Raw genomic sequence first — 21697 nt, forward strand, 5'->3', positions numbered from 1 at the left:
AGCATTGAAACGTAACGACCGGTTGCGATTCATGGAAATTCAACCATTTCAGAGAGCCAAGTGCTTCTACCATCATCCATTTTCCTTCCTGCTCCCGTCGACGCATACCTATTTCATATTTCCCGACTTTTCGACCCATTCTTTTGCTTTATAGTTTCCTATTTCCTCTTCTATTCTATCTCTCTTCCCTTCCATTTTCTCTACATTTTTCGTTCGACCATTTTCTTCCCACTCCATTCTCGTCATCGTGACTTTTATTCTCTTTAGGAATTTATCGATTATTATTTTAATCGTTTACTTTTGTTCTTTTCACTCCTACGAGCCAAATATTTGTTTATATCTAAAATGAAGCTTGAGAATTCTTTGCATAAACATCCGTAGTCTAATCATTATTCTGGATTTGTTAACAATGTCTGAAGAGACGTTCTTGCAAACGGCTAGTAAGAATTTCATGAAAATGTCTTTTCAGTCCTTGACGCATACCAGTACGCCATCCTAAACGAATAGAAGTGAATGAAAACACTGACTGCACGATACTCCAACCACTGGAGCTACGGTCAACCTCAAACTAACCCAGAACAGTGGCTCGAGTGACTGCGACGTCGGTGATCTACTTAGCTGCTAACCCTGAAAAGACTCGCGTGACGGAGGAAGTTGTCTCAAATAACATTGATGGTATATAACTGCAGACCGTTAGGTCAATCGAATTTGTCGATACGTGGACCAACGGGTAACTGTCGGTGCAATATTTCATCTTAGAAACGTCAGAAAAGTACCGTGAACGAAATTTCTATAAGAACGTAATGGTTTAGATTGGAATGACACCCTAAAGGAACTTTCGTTGGTAATTTGTAACTCGTACAAGTTACATTATTTTTACTTGACAAAAATACTGTGTATCTTCGAAACATCCATAAAGATATATACAGAATTCAAATAGAAACTAATCTGCGGTTTTCTTTCTAAAAAATAATAAAGAATACCATAGAATTGCACATCTAAACTGAAACCCTCTTAAAGTGATTTTCATTGATAACTTGTAACTCGTACAATTTACATTACATTTACTTGAAAAAAATATCGCGTACCCTCGAAATGTCAGTGAAGATATATACAGAATCCAAACAGAAATCAATGAACGGTTTTCTTCATAAAAAATAACAAAGAAAGCCTAAAAATTGCACGTCTAGATTGAAACACCCTCTTAAAGGAACTTTCATTGATAATTTGTAATTCGTACAATTTATAGTATTTTTACTTGAAAAAAATACCGTACACCCTCAAAACATCCATAAAGATATATACAAAATCCAAATAGAAAAAAATCTATGGTTATCTTTTTAAAAAATAACAAAGAAGGCCTAAAAAGAGCATCTCTAGATTAAAATACCCTCTTGAAAAGACTTGCATTGAGAATGTGTAATTCGTCCAATTTACATTATTCTTACTTGAAAAAAATTCAGTATACCCTCGAAATATCAATGAAGATCTACACAGAATCTCAATAGAGAGCAATCTACAGATTTCCTTCACAAAAATAACGTCTAGATCGGAACAGCATAAACTTCACTTGAATCAGTTTCGCAAAAATCGTGGAAAGAGTTGACAATTTTGTGTGGTCCTAATTCGATGGCTAGGGGGGCTATATTTCTACGAGACGAGAGTTACAACGGTATATACATCGAAAATGCTGTTCACGCTCAAGTAATACCTCACGAAAGTCTTCTCTGCGAAATACTACGGGCTTTTCCCACTACAAATGACCTGGCCTATCGTTTGTGCGTCGCTTTGCGAGGGTCGGAACATCCCCCCACGAAACGCCACAATGTTCAGTGAACTCGCCTAACGAGACCCCGAGAAAGGAGGTTGCTAGAGAGCGATCAAATTTTGTATAGTTTCAACACCTACAATTTTAATACGATATAAGTCATTCCGTGGAACTCACGCGATTGTAAAATTAAATTTACTTCTTAATGTCACGAAAATGTAATAAATGAAAAAAAAACTGTTGTTATTCCTACGTATACAAATGAAATAAAAGGTATATGCACTGTATAAAAACAAAAGTACTTTAATCGAAATAAATTATGCATTATGATTTTCAAACCAGATCCAAGTAATTTCTTCTCCTGGTATTTACTATTTCAGTATAAATAAATAAAAAGATAGATAGATAGTTTAATCGTAAAAGAACTAGGGAAATTAAGGGATAATAAATAAAAATATGATGCACTGTATTTATTAAAAGAAGCTGATTCTGGGCCCATGATCTTCTTAATTTGCGACGAGTATTAGAAACGTGGATTAGAAATAAGAAATTATCAGACGCCATTGGGGATATTATGGTTAATCTCTATAAGAAAAGAGTGGTAAGTTTGAAACTCCAAGACAAATTACTATCTATTATCTCTTGACCAATTCTATTAGTGGTGTTACAAATTGTCTAATATTAATAACTTTGATACTCGAAATTATATACGAACAATATTCCACATATTATGTTAATTCCCTTCCACGTAGAGATTCGAAGGCAATTAAGATCGACGGAACGTGCATCCTCGACAGGAACGTGTTTCATGAGAGAAGAACTCGAGAAGTAATGGGAAGGAAAATAAGGGCGGGCATCCCTTGTACAAGCCGACTATAAGTTCTGACGGCATGAGAGGTCCTCGAGCATAAAGTTCCCGACAGCTGCAGGATTGACGCACGTGCACCAATCGTAAATAGCACCTTCTTCCGGGAACTTTCGGCGGCACCGTCGTCGATGGAAAATGCGGCATTCAATTTGTTGCAACTCCTTCGCTTTGTTCGGGACTGTCTCAGCGCTACTCGTGCCGTTCCAAGCGTTAAGTTCCGCGCCGAAAGTTCTGGAAGACGCGTTCCTCCGTAACTATACCGGTATCACCAGATACGTTTACCAAAAGTTCTCGTAAGCACATCTCCCGAAACGAATCCATCTTCCGTTTCTCTTTTAACACGACCAAGTTTCGTGCAATATTTTACGACGTATAGAAATAGATCACCCTGATCCTCGATAGCTTTGACCCCTAAGGGGGTATTTCATAATAGTACAGTCGGGCAAAAAAATCCATTTTTGTCAATTCCATTTTAGGCGAAAAATCATTCATGTTGTAAACCAGTGAGGGGCAAACTTTTCTGGGAGTGATTACAAAAAGCAATGAAGACTCGACAAAATAACCCAGACCTAACCCAAATCTAACACGACCAAGTTTCGTATTACATTTTACGACATATAGAAAAAAAATAGTTTTCAAATCAATTTCATCTCAAATTTCAAATCAAAATATATTAAAGCTTCATTATTACCTACAAATATATTAAGTGTCAATTACCATCGTAGGGTGTGATAATAAGGTAAGTGACTCCTACCCGGTAGGTCCAAGTTCGATTTCCGATAATTACATAACGAGTTTTTTCTCTTAACATAGATAACACAGATTCACTGATAAAAATGCTAATTAACTTTTAAATAAAGTGTCTCTGTATTTATTAAAATGTATAACGTATATAAAAATGTAAAAATTTGGTATTGATAATCATGTGAAATTCTCCATCCATAGTAGCTGAAAAAACAAAGAATCATTAAGAACTTACTTCACAAATGAAAACAAATTTATGTTGTAAATAGAGATATTTTATTTAAAAGATAATTAGATTAATGTTTCTATGTTTGAATTAAACTATTCAAATTTATTTACATTAAGAGGAAAAATTATGTAATTAACACTTGATAGATTAAAATTACATTTGTAGATAATAATGAAACTTTAATCGTTAAGATTTCAAAAATTATTGAGTATCTGCCCCTACAATGTTGTGTGTATATTCTTAAACCGGATAACTAAATCCACAAGTGTGCAAAGTTTCAACAAAATCGGTAACCCGAAGGCGAAGACCTTGCCCTCTCCTCATAAAAAAAAAACACTATAGTATCTGCATAAATAACTATATAAAACTTCTTCTCAGAAGTGGATTATTGTATACTTAAGATCAAGAGGGGGTTGGAGTGGGTAAACAATTTTACAAGGAATTCCAAGTACGTGGGGAGACGGTTCGAGAACCAACAGTGTTCCCAGCTACACATACAGAGCATACGCGTTCATCGTAGGATTTACGGTGGATCGAGCACATGTGGCATCGATCTTTCACGTCGTGGCGGTGACCGATCGACGCATTCTTGATACATTATCGACACGGAGAACAATCGACATACGTCAGGTACCGTGTCGTTTCTGACACACGGTGCAAGACACTATGTGTCGACGACAATTCGAGGATCGCGGCGAACGTGCTGATTCGGAATAACGGACGCGCTTGTTTCGATTATGCGATGTTTCGAATAGATACCGTACCCCACACATTGGGCTCGAAAACTGTTATAATTAAACAACAGATATTCGCGTGCATAAAAGAATTTTTGAAAAATTACTCCACAAACAAGTGTCAAGAGTTAATGAAAAAATGTTTGAATATTTATTTCGAATTAATCATCGTCCTGAAACTTGACAAACTTATGAAGAATTATTATATGGCGAGCGAGGGGTTACGAGTTCAGAAAAACGAAGCAATTCGTAAAGAAAAATGTTATAATCAGTTAGCAGACATTCACGTGCATAAAAGAATTTTTAAAAAATTACTCCACAAACTAGTGTCAAGAGTTAATGAAAAAATGTTTGAATATTTATTTCGAATTAATCATCGTCCTGAAACTTGACAAACTTAGGAAGAATTATTATATAGCGAGCGAGGGGTACGAGTTCAAAGAAACGAAGCAATTCGTAAAGAAAAATGTTATAATTAGATAGCAGACATTCGCGTGCATAACATACTTTTTGAAAAATTACTCCTCAAACAAGTGTCAAGAGTTAATGAAAAAATGTTTGCATATTTATTTTGAATTAATCATCGTCCTGAAACTTGACAAACTTATGAAGAATTATTGTATGACGAGCGAGGGGTTAAGTGCGAGCTCAGAGAAACGAGGCAATTCGTAAAGAAAAATGTTCTACTCGAAACAATCAGAGTGGCGCAAGTTAAACGAAGTCAAGTAACGGACCGTCGTGTTTTTCCTTCGTCGACGCGAACTTTGGTTTATCGACGTATCCGTCTTTAGTCTCTTTTTACTCGAGCTTGGAAAGGTTCGCAGTGGGAGCAAAGGTCAGAAATCGTTTGTCACGAGCTCGCGAAAAGTCTGTGCCGAAGGTTGCAGCGCAAAGCCACGTAGCTTCCAAGATACTGGATGGTAGGATGTTGAAGGTAAAGAGGAGGGACACGAGGGAGGGAATAGATATGCCGCGTTACAAGGTAGGGAAAGATTTATGATGCTCGTGCGTCAGCTCTCGCGTCTCAATTTCGGGATGCCGCAAGTCAGAAGCCATGGTGCTCCCTTTGTTGTTACCAGAAACGACCATCGAGAGCCAAAGCGATAGCAGAAGAGAAGCTGGCACGAAGAAAAGCCTGGAGATAAGAATCGGATTGGCCAACGAGACGGCAGAGAACGACGTTCACATTCAACTTTTACCCTGGTCCCTTCTTCTTCTCATTATCTACCTTACTTCGATCCACAATGGCCTCCTGCTACCAAACGATCGTTTAAATATCCAAAATTCGATCATTCGGGGCTAGAAATCGGACACGATTAATCACTCGATCGCGGATGTTTATGCAAATACATATTTTGGCGAAGTAAAATGCCCTTTTTCGGGATTAAAATATTACTATAATTTAAAGGGGAGTCTTCTACTGTAAAATGTTTTTAGGTGTTTCACAATTTTTTTGACCAACTATTTTACTTATTTTTGTTCACATTCGACTTTTACCCTGAAAAAGTAACTACATTATTTCCTATGTTTTCTCAAAATCGGAACTTCTAGCCTTGGGCTCCACTACGCAGGAATTTTTTCAAACTAAAATACTCACAATTGACGCTAACACTGTTTATATTTAAAAATCGGTATTCGTTTGGTAGGTGTTAGACATAAATTCATAGTTGAAATGACATGTTTCATTTACAAACGTTGTAATGAAAGAAATTTTGAAGAGGATAAATTAGCAATAAAATACGTATAACGTTCACGAAAGCAACTATTAGAAACTATTAGAATTTGGCCACCAAAATGAGCGATTAAGGCAATAAAGCGTTGGATATTCCATTACAATGAACGAAAGTTTAAGAAAATAATAAATACCTTTTAAGTATTCATTTTAAAGTAACTTTCAATTGTTCGTCGTGTCTCAAACATATTCTAAACGACCGGAAGCCTTAGTAATTGATCAACCCTCGTAAAACAACTATAATTCTCGGATTAGAACGCGTGCAACAGGTACCCGATTTCCGTGGATCCGTAAAAGATATTTTTCCATTTTACGTGTCGTGGCAATTTCCGAAAAAGCCCAACGCAAAATGAAACATTCCTCATTCCCCGAACAAGTATACAAAATAATAGATCGTTCGATCCCGATTTTCGATAGGGACATATATATATATTCAGAAAAAAGTTGGAACAAAATCATGTTCGAGGCAAAGGAAATTACCAAACTTTTCACAATTTTCGTGACGGGTAACTATGTTTTGTCGATACGCTTGGCCCATTTTACGCGAAAGGGAACATTGCGCAAGTTACGTAAATTCTCTTGAAGCACAATGATTACAAACTCTTCCGGTACTTGGGATTATTTGTATTGTAGATCGAGGTTTTTCAAACGTGAAATGTTATTTGGAATAAAGGAGTTGCGGCGTTCGCGTTGGAAGACAAACGTAATTAACTAACTACAGTAGAATCAAATGCTCCTCGAGTTACAAAACTTTGCTGAGTAGTCGAGGCAATTCGCGGCATCATAGATCAAAAGTACCCGCAACTTCTTGGCCATCCAGGGTACTATAATTACTCTCATAAGTCAGTTTATATCGCAGAAATCCCAATTATCCACTTGCACCGGTTACCGATCTCTTTATTTCGAATACACTTTTTTTCTAAATAGAAAACGACTTGGATATCGTTACAACGTTAAACTTCCACGTAAACAAAAACGATCGTTTAGATATCAAAAATTTTGAATTTAAAATGCTGTATTTTCGCGCGATTCCTCGTTGTCTTCGTGCTCCACATCTGAACTATCCTACGTTTCGTTGCAACGTTAAACTCCCGCATAAAAAAATAAAACAATCGTTTATATATCCAAAATTTAGAGTTTAAAATGCTGTATTTTCTACTTTGCTTAAGTACCATGATTTTTCGTAATTTCGCGCGATTCCACGTTGTCTTCGTGCTCTAAATCTGAACTATCCTAAGTTTAGTTGCAAATAGCATACCCATCTCATCTGCGTGTCTCGTGTGGTGAAACACTTTCTTGGCGATCGCATTCATGAGACAAAGGCGAGACCGCCAGTGTTCCAACCTAGTACTATTCGACAAAAAAGCGAGATAGCATCGAGTGGGAGCGAGATAGAGCAACTACGGGAATCCCAGGCACGTTCATACTTTCGGTTGGTGGTAATTCGACCCCGTGTGTGAATGAGTCGCTCGTAATCGAAGCTTCAAAGAGATGCCAAATCTGTATACGTGCGCCGATACCATCGCAAATTAAAATTCGTTGTACCGTTAATTGTTATAGATCTTTGCGCGAGTAACGTTAATCGAATTCAAACAGACTGTTTGTAATTTCATTTTGTTCGAATCGTTTCTGAAAAATTTAATGGGGAACGATCCGGAAAAAAACGGAGTGAACCACCTCGATCGACTCAATTATTTTCGTAACTGGTGGACGAATCAAATTTTTTTTTTATCTAATTAGGTGGTCCACTCTGTATATATTTAGATTATCGTACGATAGTCGAATTTGTTTTTTAATCTGCTGCGATACTACGAGTAATATTGCCATTTAAATTGGTGATTCCAATTTTGTATCGAATTAAAATTTGTAGGTTGTTACGACGATCGACATTCTGTACAATTTTGTTGATCTCGTTTGCGTATTATTGAAACATCGATGGCACACGTTAATTGAAAATTTTGTTCCGTTCGTAAAACGAAGCTAATTTTTGACGCAAATGTAGCTGCTAATGTCTATAACTTAATAATTTCGTCCAGATGGTGTAATTCTGTTATCGACGCATCGAAGTTACATTTATCGGCTATTAACTCCCCCCTCGCCAGAATTCGATAGTTTCGTGGCGATTCAACCTCGAATCGAATCCGTTCCGTAGTTAATTACTACTTTATGCACCCCCTTCCTTGTTCTAAGTTTATTCGAGGGAAAACAACTCCGTTAACTTTTTTCCTTCCTCCTCTGTAAAAGAACAAGCTTCCCTTTCGCGCAGTGTCATCAAACCGACACGATCGGTGAAAATTCTTCATGAATATTCAAATTGGCGAGGATTGAATCGGAAAAAACAAACCCAGTGACTCGGTCGCATTCGGAAGAAAACGCACATTTCCATTCATTCGAGGATTATGACGAGTTCTCTGGACTCTGGGAAATTTCGAAGCAAAGGTAAAGTTCTTCGTGTTTACACACTGTTTAATTGAGAAAAATACAATTTTTTAGTAATGTTTCACTCAGACTATTTTCATATTTCGCGTCGCCTTGCCAAGCAAAGAAATGAAATGAAACTGAACAATAAAGGTTAAAGAAATTGCTGAAGAAGATGGCGTAAAACTCATCTGAGACTCGAGCCACCTAGCTAATGTCGCATTGCCGCTTTTGCTTCGTTAAAGAAAGAAAGAATGCGAGTCGGAGTACGAGAGAGAGAGAGAGAGAGAGAGAGAGAGAGAGAGAGAGAGAGAGAGAAAATACGAGACAGATAGTACTCCATGGGTGGCAACCTTGCCAGCGTCTTTTATTTAGCCGACAGAGTTGTCCCCCAGTGACAATGCTCTTTTGCCTGAAAGCGATATTTCAGGACACATGCCCCTATGCGACGGAAAGTATTGTAATGACTGACGGAGAGTATGCTAGGGAGCGATCCTTTCTTTCTGGAACACACTATAGGCGGGAATGTGGCATTAGGTGGGTCGTACGGACCTTCAGCTTGCACTTAGGCTCTACGCTAATCTGAACTCCCTCTAATATAAATAGAAAAGTAATATTTAAACTTAATATTTATCCTTATCCTCGCCATAAATAAACCCTGATACATACTTTTAAATAACATTTAACCCCTTGCAGTACAGCAACGAGTCTGACTCGTTACAAGCTCTTAATGTCAAGTTTCACAATTATGAGGCTACTCACTCATCCTCGAGTCTTGTATATTAAAATCAACACATATTTACATTGACGAGGTATTCGTGAAACAAATCTATTCTTTTTCGCGGCCATTCCTTGTACGAACAATATAAAATTGAATAGTATACGTTCGAAAAATTATTTGGAATTAAATCGTACGCCTCGTATTATCTTCAACGCGTTGAAAAAGGAATAAAATTAATGGAACGGACCGAAATAGTCACTTTTTCGTTTTCTGGATGTCTTTTTAGGGGTTTCCACTCGCGTGGGAAGTTGGAGGCGAACAAACTCCGAAATCTTTTCCGTCGATATGTACTTTGTATTCTCCAGCCTCTCTGCGTTGCATCGAGAGTCGTATGTTTTCCTGAAAGGCTGAGTGTGACAAATCGACCACACGTTTCAGTGCGGTGCTGCTTTCAAATGTGAATTTTATGTTATCGAGCACAGTTAAATACGTTCCTACGCTAGCAACTTAAATATTTGCAGTTTTAGGAACATGGCTTATTAGAATCCTTCGCTTTGTAAATAGGTTTTCTTTATTTCAGTCCTTTTACGATTCTGCATTCTACCGTCAGCAATATGTCCTTTTTTAAGGCGTTCTTTGAAACGCAACTACCGCGTAGAAATGGAAAACTGAGAATATCGAGATGGAGTATAAAATATAAAATGTGGAAACGCGGAGAGGTTATTTTTATTATATTCTAGTTATTCCGAACGATGTTTTACAAATGTGGATTTAATAATAATGAAATTAATTAAATGAATTATTCATGGAAAGCGAACATATCTTATGCCGGAACCGTGAATGTTAGATAAATTTTGAAATTTAAAGTTCCACCATTGTTGAACTGACATAAAGTTAACTAAAAAAAATATAGGTATTTTTTTAACTTCATATTTCCACAGAATCCTCCATAAAGGAAAATTGCTATCACTCCAAAACAGTATTAAATCCTTATCTCTTTAATATATTTAAATTTTAACAATTTATATTCGTTTCAAGTAATTTTACGTGCAGTAGATTCTCGTATAATGCATGTAATCTAGTATAAATCGTGTTGTGTAAAAACTTCCCTCGTACAACGCGAGTAATATAAAATAACACGTACGGAACGATTATTGTCGCAACTTTTATTTTCTGTAAAACGAAATATCGATTTTTTTTAAACCCGTTGCACAAAAATCCCCCCCCTTGAACCACTACAGTTTCCAAACTTGATAAACCTATAAACTTTCAAGATCTTCGTACCAGTTATTCAGAACAGAGGTTCTTTGTAACAGTTTCGATCAGAACTTTCCAACAATTATTTTCGTGGATATTTCCCAAGCGCGAGTAGAAACGATCCGTGCGTTTTTATTCGAAGAAACTAATTGATACGGTAAAACCAGTACGTGGAACGCGGTTCCTGCGATATATCCATCCGCAGAGTATATCCGGAATATCCTCACCGTATACGGTGCAAAGGGCGATCTCGAAAAAGAAGACCCGCTCTCTCGAGCATTCCTCGAGATCGAAATTCTCAAGATCGGGTCCTTTGTTCGAGCACCGAAGCTGCTCCAACTCGGGACAAAGATCTTTTTTCTTCACGCGTATACTTCCCTCCTCCCTCCCTCCCCCCTCCTCCTCCTCCCGTCCGTAGAAGTACACACACGAGATTACGATTCGACTGGCGAGGGCAGCTGGGCCCTTCTCGCGTGCCATTATTTCGCGAGGAATTATGTGAAAAGTCCCCCCTCGCCCCTCCACCCAGACGGAAGACGATAAACAACGATCGAAAGTTAACGAGTCGTCGGGATTAAGATCGAGGAAGAAAACGGTTCGCGAAGGACACGTACCTGCTGGGCAATTGCATGCGGGGAGGTCTCGTTTGATCCGAAAGGCGCTGAGCTCCGGCGTGTAGCGACGGACCTTGATCTGCTGCTGTACTTCCCTCTTCAGCCTCTGAATAATGACGTCCGGCATTTCCTGGCGCTGACAGCGAGCCTCCAAGTTGGCGATTCTAGACTCGAGTCCTAGTTCCCTGTACATCAGTAGACCGGACACGGCCAGGCTGATGATACAGAGGGCGCACATCGGCCAATTCATCGTGGCACCCTCCGTTCGCGAGGAATCCTTACGAAATTTCCTCATAATCGACGTGACGAAGGAGACCTTTCTCGTCGACGACCGGTCGGTCGCCGTTCCGGACTCCATGTTGTGCACGATCGACACACGCTCGATTCTATTCGTGCACGGACCGCGTTAAGCGCGCGTCATAACCCGCCCGACGACCGTCGATACGTCCTGACACGACAATGACAGGTAACCGCGACGCGACAGAGAAACCACGCTAATCTTACAGACGGTGCGGCGTCATCGTCCATCTGGAATGCATCTCGCTTGCCCGCTTCCCCGTTATCGCTTACCTCTCTTCCCCTCCGGCCGTTTCTCGCCTTTTAACTCACGGAACACGCGTTCTGCGAGCCTTCCTCCTGTACCTTCTCCCGGCGTTTTAATCCCTCCCACCGTGGCCGACCCGACGAGTCCTAGGCCTAACCGCACTGACGTTGGTAAACAATGAACGGTGTCACCCAGTCGAACGGTTTTAATCGCGAAACGGCCCGCTCGAATCTTTCGCTATCCTCGAGAAAATCGCCGCGATCTGACTAGGCGGCCGACGGCGGACCGTTTGTTCCTTTATACCTCTTCTATTTTCGTCTATCTTGCTCTCCGTACGTCTTGCTCTTCCTGTTGCCGCTGCCACAGCAAATCGAGCATCACCCGGCGTTGTCGCATCGCGATTTCTCCAGCGGCGCACGCCACACTCTCGATCGGCGAACACGAGCGGAAAACGGTGAAATACCCGGCACAACGACCGTTTTCCGTGGCTCTTCCCTTCGTGTCGCACGCTACGGTACAAGGAACGAGGAAAAAAACGAGCGACAGCTGTGCGACTGGCCAACGAAACGACCGTGAACCACGATCACCGAGAGCTCTGGCCCCGGCCCACGACGGCTTGTTACGCGGAAATCGGTGAACGAAACGTGCACTGATGCGACGAGCAGGTTCGATTTACTGGAAGAACGGAAAAGTCCCGAATTACTGCAAATACGAAGCTCCCGGCGTGGCATTCGCAGTACGACTGGATGTGGTGGGGCGACGCTCCGCCGAGAGCCGAGGGTTCGTCGCTTCGGAGACACTCGGGGAGATTCGGCCGTTTCCGTGGAACGACTCATCCACCGGCTGCCGGACGCGTGGAGGACGATCGGTCGACCTATCGTCCACTTCCACTCGCACTGATTCGCCCCTGCTACCCTTGCCCTTTCGGTTACCCCTCCCGTCTTTTCATCGGTCCACCGGATTTACCTAAGAATATCGCGGTAAAGGATTACATCTTAAGATTATAGGTTATCATTTTCATCAAACAGCTTGCGTACCAATTAACCCCTTTGTTGATCGTATTCACAGTTTTGTGAATCAAGTTCTTTTACGAATTTCTTTTCCGGTACCATTCTAATGAAAACAAAATATGATGTGATGTTCTTAGGGGTTTGGAAAATATTCTGTTTCGGTTCTAGTGTCGGTTTTATGGCGGTACTACATATGTCAGTAATGGTTCTAATATCGATTATATTTCGACGCCATTTCGGTTCCCTTTCAATTACGATTCTAGCGTCGGTTATGGACGACATTATACGTTACTCGTTATTTTATCAGACATTACACAAAGTTATTTGTTAAAATTCAACCCACTAAGTGAAATTAAATACTTTTAATATCTGCAAAGAGAAAAAGGCAAAAGTTTTTCTTTATTTATATACTCGCCGCTATGAAACACAATATCATTTAAATCATTTAAATTCTGTCGTCGGTCGTGGACGATATTATACATTGCTCGTTATGTTATCAGACATTACACAAAGTTATTCGTTAAAATTCAACCCCTAAGGGAAATTAAATACTTTTAATATGTACAAAGAGAAAAAGACAAAAGTTTTTCTTTATGAATGACCACAACATGGAATGACTGCGTTTGGTATAATACAATAAACCCAATTTTCGATGATTGTGCCACACAAATCTGATTCTGTTTCATTAATGACAGGAACGATGTTTGCATCGGAATCGTTAATAGTTTGTGGTTTATTGTAACAAACAACAACAAATGATTTTCCCACCGACCCAACGTGACTTTTCTTTCTACGATACTAAAATCTGATTAGGAAGATTTACTGGTTAGTTTAGAAAATGTCTAGAACGTATTTTTCGTTCGAAGATAATGAATTAATAGGATAAGATCAATCTGAAGAGGTGGAATAATATGAAATTATAATGGGCTGAACGAAACAATGATTGAAAAAAAGCAGTTATATTAGGAAATATCGATTGGCGAATCGATTGTGTCCCTAGAACCACATCCCCCGTGTGTGTACGTGACGGATACACACAATCGACCCCTTACTACCGCCCAATCTCTAGCACAGGAAGCGATTATAGACTACATCCTGGAACGTACGTTCGGCGTATTCGCTCTCTGAGCGTATACTAAATCGAATGCAGTAGCAACCTACTAATCGCATAACTAGTAAACCGACAAATCACAGATGCACGACTAGAAGGGAAATAAAACAGTCGAAATGGTAAAATTGATTCGAGATTATTATTTCCGGATCCATTCTTCGGATTAAAAAGCCGTTCCACGAGACTCTTAATTCAATATTATATGTATAATAACAATATCTGATTCTATATTCAGTTTGAATTGAAATTTGTATATTTACTGTTTATCTTTTGCTATTCAAAAAATTCAATATTCTGCGTAATAATAATAATAATATCGCTTTATTAAAGGGTTAGTACTCTAATTGAATAGATAGCAAACAATAGAATAAAGCATTAAGATTGCACAAATTAATTAAATTGATTAAGACGTACAAATTAATTTTTAAAAACTGAGTCAATGTGACATCCGAAGGTGGTATCTGTCACAAAGAAATTAATCTCTATACTCATTTTGAATATGTCATTATCGCGTTCTACAAAACCAAACGATCGTTTAAAAATATACTCGAGGTATTCTATTACGATCGATGAATAGGAACCACAGAACCTAACTGCTGACTCCGGCTCATTAAATTCGTAGAACCTTTCCGACCAAGAAACGTTATCTCAGCAGAACCAACTAGGAGCCTTTGCTTCGCATTAACGTCACGGAGTATCGTTCGAACATAAGTTATGCGTTAAACTAAAGAGAAAGTATCGTGATTAAAACACACTGTGGCTGATCGTTGCATTCCATTCCGTTGTCCTTTTCGATGCCCTTGGAAACACACCGCTAGGCTCTAATTTCCTCCTAGCCAAAGGGAACACGTGAAAAGCATTTACCTAATCTCGAGGACCGAAAGACTTAAGCACGGATAAGTTACACTGCTTGGCTTAAAATTTCAGCTTCGTATCTGGGCTAGAAGACACCAGCTATTTTACTTCAAATACTAAATGCATCCTAAAATTTTATGAAAGAATCAAAATTCCAACGAATGTAATGAAAATAAAACCGGAGACACCTTAGATTGGAACGAAGAAGTTCGTCCGTAAAAATGAAAATGAAACCGATCGTTTAAGTTTGGGCAGGTTTAGCTACCAGTGAGACATTTACCTTGGTTGTTCGGCCAGTAACACGGATGGGGAACGATTGTACTCCGCGATTGGAGGCCTGGGGCAGATAATGGACCATGTTGAGAACCTCTGGGAACGGCAAACCGTGGTTCGAGGGGTGAACTTCCAGCGTGGCTCGTGATTAAAAAGTCATCGCGGCCGATGCCCTCTTCACGGCACGTTGGTCATCGTTGGGGTGCGGTATGAGGCGCATTATGTCGCGTTTCCGCCAGGAAGCAGGCGCAGTCGGGACAACAGCCTGCACCTCGTTTCCGTTCGCTCTGAGAGAACGTGCCTTGCGGATACTGGGAACAAGGATGAAGATACGCGATAAGAACGCGTACGAGCGGGATACCTATAGGCGACACGACGATAACAGAAGGAAAGAAGAGTGGGAAACGAAAAGTAAAACCGGGGAAGAGGGGAGGGAAACAACGGCAGAGGTAGAGACGGACACGTTCCGCGACGCTGAAGCAGACTCTCGTTTCGGGGGCGAATCCGAAACCGACCCGCGAATGTGTCTGCACGTGCTGAAGGGGTGGGTGGAGCGCAGAAACAAAATGGAGGGGGCAAAAGGGAGACAATGCGCAGTTTGTATTCTGCTTCGTGCGTTACACTGTATACCTACGAACGCCAAGACTCGTCATCCTGGACTTTGGTTTCCCCGTTTACGAGTCATCGATAGAAATTTCATCCACGATAAAAGTTGGACAAGCACCCGAACCGATCTACTGGCATAAGTGCCCCGGTTGTTCATCCCCGCCAACGAGGAGAGATTCCCCTTGACGCACCAGAAAGCTCGGTTCAAGTGTTATGGTTTTTTTTTTTATCCACCTCCACTCACGGACTTCTCTTTCTCTTTCGATCGCTGTCCTCTTCTACGCTCAACAGCCGACTCGAGCCGTTTCTATAATTAGAATCGATACCTCTACTCCATAAGTGCTCGGCTTTAAGTCCCGATTTTCGAGCATTTATCCAAATTTTAGTAGTTCGAATATATTTCGAGTGCCTCGTAACGATCAAGCGTTTTATCGAATTGAATGACTGAATTTAAGTACTTACTGGAGCATTCTTGATCTTGTTTTTTGTACGGTCCCATTTTGGAAGTCCAATGGCGACCATAGGTCCGTTCTATGTAATGCTTCTCAGCAAAGATCAAAGCCTGTTTAAAAAAAAAAGAAAAAGTTGAACAATGTATAGTACATGAAAACGAAGAACGACCTTAATTAATTTGCTGGGTATGGAAACATGATTTTCAACTCAAAAATTCAAAAAACACGTAGAACGTAAAAAGAACGTAGTCACAACTTCGAATTTGCGTAAACCTTTATTGAAAATATTTGATATCACAAAAACGGTACAATTAAATGTATTATTGATTCCTTAAAGATAGTAATCGAGTTTTTATTCCTATAAAAAATACACATAAGAACGTATATGTAACAAATGATTGAATTATGGCGATAGTTGCAAAGAAGCGTGCCAGTTATTGGACCGGGCGCCATGATATCTTGACACGGCGTTGCACGTGGATGGTCCGTAAACAGTCCTTCGCCTTCTCCGTTTTCTGTCGCTTCGCGACTCCTTTTTATGTGGATTTTTTGGCACTTAAGCGCATGCGCGGAGCCTCGATACCAGGAGCTGCACCTTTATTATTACGGGCGCGAAGCCTTGTTTCCAGACGCGTAGGATTCTTCGCGAACTTCGCGTGGGCGTAAGGAAAATCATAGGCGTACTTGTGAAATATTTATTAAGATCGAAAGGAATCGAAAAGCAGGCGATTGAAAACTAAACAAATAACTCGGTATCAGGCTAATCGTTCTCGAATATTTCTTCGAGTCGCGTAAGATAGATCGAAACTTCTTTATAGCATTTTTTAAAATATTATTGGTACTTATTATGTTTCGTCACTAAATGAGTAATTATTATACTTCGTATCGGAAGAAAGGGCTGCCTCTGGCTCGGTATAACTATAAATGGCCGTTTATAAGCGAAGTCGGTGGATTACTGTACCATACGGCGATAATGTCCTCGAAATGGGTCCAAACTATAATCCATTTCATGCTTTTTACACTTTCCACGGTCCCTAATAAAAACTTTGGTTATTATGGTACTTTACTTTGAAGAGAGTTTCCACTCCTGGATTCGGTACGAGAAATCATGGATAGAGGAAAGTTGTCGGGGCACAGATGATTAAAAACCACTAGGGAGGAGTGAACTTGAAAATGGAGACTGGAACGGTTCGTTTAGTTTTATGACAATCTCGAAGCTGATTGCTACATCACTATGGACGAATACGCGTTGCCCAATACGCCTAACTTTACCATACCACCGGTTTCCAGCGATTTCGAAAGTGTAGTCACTGTTTAGAAACTATACCATCGTTAACAAAAATTTTTAGTCTGCTCAAAAATATCGTTTTTAATATTCTAGGCCATCAAAACGTCATCGTCATGATACCGCATGGATGAATTCGTTTTATATGACCAAAGCTGGAGATATGGCGGCGATAGATTATGGTTTATGGATTGTAATTTACGATTGGCCCATTTGCTTTCCCATTTCCCTAGAATTATTTCTATATAGTATCCATTCTCTCATTCTTCACTTTACCTTCAGTGTCAATGTTGTAAAAGAAATGAAAAAAAACGGGTCCGAGTGATCAGAATTTATAAAATAATCCGCGTTGCTCGAGGGCCAACTGTACGTTCGAACGGATCGATTGTTTATTTTTGTGCAAACGATATGGCGAAGCGTTGTCGGCTAATGTTAGGGTCACAAGACAAGTGGATACTTCCCTCTCTGTACGATCAGTTGGATGAAGAGGAACCGAGGGGTCTTCTGATCGTTATTGGGTAGACAAAGACCGTATACGTGGCCATAAATACTTGCTAACTTGCCTCCCAGATCAAACTTGCCATTTGTCTAAATATGGAAGGGTTCACGAACACAAATATCCAGAAAATTTCGAAAAATTGAGTGTAAAATTTTTAAAATGACAGAAATTTTGTTTATATTCGATTCTACTGTAAGAATTGGTAGGAGTGGAATTTTCGATGAACATAGGTACTCAATTTTTAATTTTCTATCTAATCTTACCCTTTTCTTAAGGGTTGATTTCATCCTCTAAATTCGTAACGCGTAACTCGTAAATAGAAATAAAAATAATCTATCTACTCCATGCTAAGGAAAATTTTTAAAACTAATATAACCGAACCGTGCCAGTTCTGTTTAATACAGCGCACTTCTGACACTTGTTACAGATCGGTATGTGGATCGAAAAGTATGGATTATCCTCAATGCCCCTTGTCTCGGAACTCGCGGAGAATAGATCAAGTAAAATAAATAACGCGGTATTCGAGTGGCGAGTCTCGAGTCCAGAACAGCAAACTGGTCAGCTGGAAGTGTCTCTTTATCCAGGTCAAGCACTGTCTAAAAGCCCTAAGAAGCCCCTTTCATAAGCTTTCTTAAGATATCGTGTTTCGTCTGCAATCAAGCTCTGTAACATGCCTCATCAAATCGACCCACACTCTCGAGCAATAATAATCCCTCCCGTGCGTGCGGAGGATTCCATTCGATTTTCGTAAGCACGCTAAGCGATTCAGATACAGTAATCTCTTTTAAAATCAGTTTAATTACCACCAATCTCGCGGGACCGTCGCAACAGCAGCGATAATTCGTGATTTCATGGCCAAAACAACAAAAATGAAATCAACATGTATTATACGTACAATTTTTTTTCTTTTTAAATATATAAAACGTGTTGTATTTTCGCGTGGAATAATCGATCCCCTCGCGGTTCAGTTACGATTTTCAGGACACTTTGCAAAACTATAACTTGGAGCGTGAATGCCACTATTGTACAAAACGCGATTCAAAGGCACGATAATGACTTCGCGCGTTCTTCGCGACGCGCCATCATGATTCAGATGTCTTCTACGTGTAGGTTTGGAAAACTGCTCTCGCCGACTGCCGACGATTTACGGCATTTACGTCGATTATCATCTTCCTGTGATTAGGGTACAAAGACTTTGTCGCGACGGTATTCGAACTCCTGCGAGCGAAATGCACGAATCGTACGATTTCGATTTTAATATGCTCTTTTTAAAATGATAGATACCCAACAATTTTTTATGTATAAATAATTAAAGTATCTCCGTATAAAACGGAGTACAATTTCCTGTTGCATTTTTTTTAAACAGGATTTAGGTTCATACGACTATCAAAATTCCCATTTGATTTTAATATGCTCTTTTTAAAATGATGGATACTCAACAATTTTTTAAGTATAAATAATTAAAGTATCTCCGTATAAAACGGAGTGCGATTTCCTGTTGCATTTTGTTTATAATAGAGGATAATAATAAATTAAGAATTTAAGTTCGCACGACTATCGAAAAAATTCCCATTTGATTTTACATCGAAGGAAAGAAATGCCAAATCGTCGACTGTATTAAAGATATATTTGTTAAGTAAGAGTCGAGGAATCTTCGCGTTCGCTACGTTTGTGGAATATTTTAATAGGGTGCTGACCGATCCGTAGACATCGGTGCGCCGCCTTTCAGCATCGCCGCAATGCTATTAATTGGGAGCTGCTGTTGCAACCTCTGATGTAGCCGGTGCTGCTTCTGCTAACACACCGGAAAGCACGATGCTTTAAGTGGGTGGTACAGACGGCTCCGAGCAAGTACTTCGTACAAGCGAGCTGGAATTGGTTTAAGCCCATTATACGTGTACGTGTATGTGCGGCGAGAGACGTTAAAGAGCTTCGTTCATAGGTCCTCCGAAGTCCTCATACCTGATCTACTTTCCTACCTGGGAATACCTTTTATAATAAGGGCGAGTGCTGTAGGTTACAAGGCACCCAACGTACGAAATTAATGAGGTATTGTAGGCTAGACGTAAACTTTTATGTGTCCTTTGAAAGGGAAAGGAAACTATGAGAAGTTCACTGACTACAGAAATTATGGCGTTTATGCAGAAGAAATTAAACGATTTACTATCGGATCGAAGTGTGGGAAAATCAATTCATGGTTAACAAAGTTTCAGTTTGAAATTGATGGTCAATGTATATCACCTTATCAAACCCTAAACGAAGGCTTAATTTCTATAGTTAACTCCAAAGTCATGCAGGTAACGATAGTGACGAGTTTCTCACTTCCACCTTCCGTTTACAGTCATAAAGGAAGTTATAAACGTGAGAAGTTGGGCTCGTATTATCACAATGCGATATTCCTGCTAATACTCGTCCAATAAAGAATAACTGACAAATTGACTCGTTAATGCGACACGTAACTGTCATAATTCACGGTCGAATGTATATTGTACAACGAATAAAAATAATAGCTATGGAACTGCGTTTCACGATTGTTTTATTCGACTATCATAGACAATTTATCCATTGCAATTACCATAATAATCTGTGCACCGAAGCTGCGATAATGTCAACGCTAGTAAGAAGAAACTGTAGAAATGGCCGAACCGTAAATATTTAAATTACTATAATTTTGTGAAAATAACACTCTTATATTTACTAGATATCATGAAAACCATCAAAAACTATAGACTGCAAGAAAAGTTCTTTAAAATAAGCTTCAGTTCTTGAAAAATTCAACTTCATTGTGCCGATTATCGCCCTTTATTTTCTAATTTCTATTAAAAAACATGTTCAACTTTCAAATCATGCGCGTTTTATAATGTAAGATACGTTTCTTCAAACTGGAGAAAAATGTTTAAAAAAATCATGCAGTAACTTTTAAAGTGATCCTTGTAAGAAAACTTTAATCCGTCATTCAATGGTTAATAATGATCAACTTGTAGGCATCAATGGTCAACAATGGTCAGTGTTAGACCAACAATGGTCAAAATATTGTATTGACTTGTATATCATTTCTGTTTTCATACTATCTCGCAAAGTATGATACTTTGCTGAGATACTTCGTTAAATTCTTTAATATTCTCACTTGTCGCTTTCTTATTACATCATAAATTTGACTGTCCCTTTAACTAGGTAGAATATCACCGGTTTTTAATTTAAACGCGTTTAGATATAAGCTTGATTAAGTCGCGAATGTATTATACATTCTGCCAAGCAATTATCGAAGTAGCTCATTTTTCTTTTCATTTTCTCGTTCGTCCCTCCGGTCACCATTGACTACTTGATATAAGCAATCGGTCGTGTAATTTTCCCGAATTCTCTTTAAAAATAATTGCTTGGCAGAACTAAACGAGGAGATCGAAGGAACTTTGATTCCTTCCGTCTCCTCAGTTTAGTCGTTTCTATTCCACGTATAATACACGTAAAGCGAAACGAAATTGAAGGAACCCGGATTCCTTCTATCTCTTTAGTGTATTAAGTTTCATTGTAAAGGGAGATCGAAGGAATTTGAATTCCCTGTATCTCTCTCCAGGCAGCAATCTCCTCGTGGTGAGACCTGGTAACTGGTATACCGAGCTAATGGCTGCAAAAATACTTTCTTAAGATAGAAAAGAAAATTGTACTCTGTAAATTGTTGTGAGATTTAAGAATACACGGAACTTTGAACGCATCAAGTACATTAAAAACTGCATATATCTAAATGTTTCGATAAATTTATTCTTACAAGTGTGATTCAAGTGTGGAAATCGCTTTTAAAATAAGATTGGGCATAATTTGTAATAATACACAGTACGATAAGGGCCTCGCACTGTTTGGTCAAAGTTGGCTTTTGTTCTTGAAAAGTTTCACTTTAAAACATTGTAAATATAGGCAATGGTGAACGCAAACACTTTGTTAATCGTAGAGACATATTTTCCATGCTTTTATGATATATA

General features: G+C 39.3%; 1 protein-coding gene across 14 annotated transcripts in view; it reads right to left on the reverse strand.

The window, feature by feature from the left end:
• The window catches only part of LOC143348184 (uncharacterized), a 123966-nt gene extending 111607 nt beyond the window's left edge, over positions 1 to 12359 (reverse strand). For all 14 annotated transcript variants that reach the window (XR_013080731.1, XR_013080728.1, XR_013080730.1 and 11 more), the window contains exon 1: positions 11086 to 12359. Coding sequence is in view for 2 of the 14 variants with exons in the window: in XM_076778133.1 (XP_076634248.1) it covers positions 11086 to 11443 (358 nt within the window). In the remaining 12 variants the exon portion in view is untranslated. The remainder of the gene's footprint in view (positions 1 to 11085) is intronic.
• Positions 12360 to 21697: the final 9338 nt, after the last annotated feature.

Source organism: Colletes latitarsis, chromosome 11, assembly GCF_051014445.1.
Source record: "Colletes latitarsis isolate SP2378_abdomen chromosome 11, iyColLati1, whole genome shotgun sequence".
Classification (NCBI taxonomy): Eukaryota; Metazoa; Arthropoda; class Insecta; order Hymenoptera; family Colletidae; genus Colletes; species Colletes latitarsis.